General features: G+C 46.3%; 1 protein-coding gene across 1 annotated transcript in view; it reads right to left on the reverse strand.

Moving 5' to 3' along the window:
• The window catches only part of meox1 (mesenchyme homeobox 1), a gene marked incomplete at both ends in the record, with an annotated part of 13,113 nt that extends 9,743 nt beyond the window's left edge, over nucleotides 1–3,370 (reverse strand). Inside the window, one exon of the mRNA XM_080747117.1 lies at nucleotides 2,851–3,370. Within this exon, the coding sequence (XP_080603243.1) occupies nucleotides 2,851–3,370 (520 nt within the window). The remainder of the gene's footprint in view (nucleotides 1–2,850) is intronic.
• Between the last annotated feature and the right edge of the window lie 565 nt (nucleotides 3,371–3,935).

Genomic DNA, 3,935 nt, shown 5'->3' on the forward strand with positions numbered 1-3,935 from the left:
AGCTGCTCTTACCCAGAGCGACAAGAATAGGCTACAAGATGGGAGTAGTGGCATGAACTCTATAGTGAACAAACATAAATAGAGCGCAAAGAAAACAATTTAGGGCCACAAAAGGACAGCACAAGGAAGGCCTATCAAAAAGTAACTGAAATTAATTTTAGAGGACTTGTCCTTTGATTGACCGCTTCCCTGACACTATCCAGACTGTTGCAGTAAACTCCATCTGTTAGTCCAAAAGGCCAAGACAAACACTAAAAATAAAAAATAAATAAACGTTTGTTGAATAACGAGTGTGCTCTCTCGGCCTCCTGGAATAAACCACATTTTACCACATTTATTTAAATCCAGGGACCTGCAGAGAATGTTAGAGAGGCAGGGGCTGAAACTTCTAAAATGGCCTTTAGGTGAAAATATAGAAAATAGCAGACCTCCAAGCTCACAAAGCTTCGCGCTGCAACGCGTTGTGAGCTTGGAGGTCGGCTATTTTCTGTACTTATCATGGTCTGGAGGGGGCACTTTTTACAGACGGGTAAAAGGGCAGGGGCTCAAGCCCCCTTTGATATCTATGTGTGCAGGTGCCTGTTTAAATCCACTTTATTAAACCTCTCAAACTCCTCTCATTGGTTACAGTATGTGGAACTCATCACTCATCTATCCTACTGTAGCTCTGGACAAACTGTCCTGCAGAAGTCAATTCTATCAATGGCTTTGGCTGTCTGGCTGAGCTAAATAATACAGAACCACAGCCAGGGCAATGGACTTTACTCCTTCTTCTAGATTCTCGCTTTTTGAACAGACCCACTAGCTAGAGTCTCCATGGCTGAAACCCGAATATGATGCCTGGACCAGATGTGCTGGATGTACTGTAGTTTTATTTCCCTTCAGCCGGCGTGAAATCGATCGTTTTTTAACAGTCCACCCTCAGATATTAGACAAATATAAACATCTCCTTGGGTCTTCAGCTGGCGCAGTCGGCCGTTAAATGGGGGCGTTCGTGTGACTTTTAGGAATTAGCACTTCATGGGTATCGCTTACCAGAAATTTTGCTTTGACTTCCTATCAGTGAGTGTGAAACGTGATAAAGCGAATAAATCGCTAGATAATCCCTAAACATACTGTGCTATTCACGTCATGCAGGGCCGCTCATGAGAATATGCTGTTGAATGATTCATTTTAGGAGGAAAGTGCTTTCAGTTGTGTAAGTGCCCTGCTTGGTACCATTTTGCTTCAGAAATAGACTGTGATTTTTACCTTATCATTTAAATTTTAAATGATGACCCCATCTGTTTTGGGACCACAGGTGTTCACCAAGGCATCTTAACAGTTGAAATCTTTGCGGAAATGAAATATAGATACGTCAACAGAATTTGTTTAATTCTGACAGTATCTTTGTTTAACCCTCTAAGGCCCACGGTTGTAATATTACAACGTTTGTATTTTATCCAAAAAAAGGTTTAAATCATTTTATTTTAGCTCCCCCTACCACCTAAACACCACCATTGGATTCTATTGTTTAGTATTACAATGCCATTGGCCACAATATTTGCATATAAATACCCCCCACAGGGGCTGACATTCACACCCGCCACACCCGCTGAAATTCCAGAGTTTTGACGAACAACATCTCACTTTTTCATGGAAGCTATACCTCACAAAAACATAAGTAAAATGCCTGTACTATTTTTTTTGGTGATCATTAGAATGTCTAGAACATGTACATATGTTATTATTGTGAAAAATATCCCCCATATGTAAATTAGAGCATGATTTATGATTTTTGATTTATGGCTATAAAATCTTACAAAAACATTTTTTTGAAAAAAACATTACATTTTCCTCTTAATAGGACTCCTACAACACCATCTGATTTTTTTCAATTTTTTATTTCAAGTATTTCTTAATGCGGGCCTTAGAGGGTTAATATCGTTAACAATAATAACCATTTTTATTTATTATTGGTTATTACTGTACACTTAGTTGGTGTATGAATCAATAAACTTTTTTTTAAAGTATTTCTGTGAAGAGCAACAACTATGCTTATAATCATCTATGAATATTTTCCCACAGACGTTTTATTTATCACCTGCGGCATCCTGAAAGTGTTCCCGCTGCTATAAAACAATAGTCTATTTCAAAGGATACACAGGGTGCAATGAAAACCATGGTCACCTCATTAATCATCTGGGCCATTTGAAAACCCTCAGACAATACGAGGATGCAACTGTCGGGTCAAGTGTGTGTGTTTTGAAGACCAAAAAAAAAATCATGTCACCTACTCACCTTTCACATAGCTATCTGGTGAGAGTGCTCCTTAAGACCTTCTCTCTCAGGAAACAGAGCATGTATTGGACGTGCCCATAAACCCCCCCCCCCCCCCCCCCAAAAAAAAAAAACACATGCACACCACGCACACACACGCACGCACATGCACACACACACACACGCACAAACCTTTCTGCCTCACGGCGCAAGATGAATGGAGCTGAATGATCGTCATCTTGAGCTCGGAAATGCTCAGCCTTTGCTCAACGTTTTATTGCACAAGTGGATGTGACCTTCATTTTCAGGGTGATTTATTTTGGCCCCTCGAGACGGAACCGGATGCAAATGTTTAATCTGATGTTACACACAACGAGCGACCCATACCAGCTGTGTTAGAAAGATGCCACCAGTGGCTTTCCCATGGCGTACACCCAGGCCTTCTGCACTTCAGTAGTAGCAGTCATTAGAAAGGGTTCAAGGTTCATTAGAAAAGGAGGATGAAAGCATCCTTCACTCTGTTTTAATCCTCCTATTTGTCTATGTAATTCTATTTACAGCTTTCATCCCAGCATCCCTGCCCTGACTCACCTGTGACATCTCTCTTCCGCTTGGAGCCTTTCTTGTCAGAGTCAGCCGAGGCCACGCTCTGGGGCGAGTACTCTCCCTCCAGACACCCGGGCACGGCCCCTGGCAGCCTGTCCCCACCCACGCTGTCCATCTCCGCCCCGATGCCCACCACCACCCCTCCGCTCCCAACCCCGGCGCCCACTGCCACGGGGGCCGCAGGCGGGCAGGCCTCGGGCCCCCGGGCCCCGCGCGTCTCGCAGGCGGGGAACTGCCACTCGGCCCTCTGGTAACCCGCCTGGCTGTCCTGGTAGAGTCTGTCGTCGCGGGGGTAGGCGGCGTGCGGTGCGGCGGGCACCAGACAGGAGCCCGAAAAGTCTGTGTAGGCCAGGAACTCGGGCTTCTGGTGCAGGGAGAAGGGGGCTTGCTGGTAGGGCGTCTGGAGGCCGGCTCCCGGGACCCCCGAGTGGGGGTTCCTCACGCAGCCCCAGATGGGGCTGCTGGTGTGGGCGCTCCTCATGCAGCTGCTGGCTGGCTGATCCATGGCGATGCCAAATGCACGCTTCACACAAATAGACACACTCACACTCTGATAGTCTCTGACAATCTTGCACACACCTCCTCAGTAAAGTCCCCGTTGAGGAGTCACGCGCTCCCTCACAGAGTTAGCGAGATGGGAAGAACGCTGAGAAGACAATATCCACTTCAGCTGCTTCTTCTTCTTCTTCTTAGATGCGCATCATCTTCCGGGCCACATCCACCACTAGAGAAGACAGTGGGGCTTCGGTCACTGGCTGTTCAGATTGTTGACTCTTCCACAGCCCAGAACGTGTGAGGATGGACGTCTTCCTGTGGCAGCGGGTTTCCCTCTCTCTCTGGGAGTGCTGTGACGTCCGACAGGAGCCTGTGGTCCTCACACATACGCACACACTTTCCCTCCCTTACTCTCACTTTCCCTTCTCTCTCTCTCTCTATCTCTCTCTCTCTCTGGACTGAGTGGCTTGTGGCTCCGTGCGAGCATTGCATCTACTACTCACTGCATGACTCCCCTTCTCCTGGCTGGCTGTTTTCACAACTCTTCTAAGGCATTCGTGACAAGTGATCCCTCC

The sequence above is a fragment of the Nannobrachium achirus genome (assembly GCF_963921795.1).
Source record: "Nannobrachium achirus genome assembly, chromosome: 18".
NCBI classification, from domain to species: domain Eukaryota; kingdom Metazoa; phylum Chordata; class Actinopteri; order Myctophiformes; family Myctophidae; genus Nannobrachium; species Nannobrachium achirus.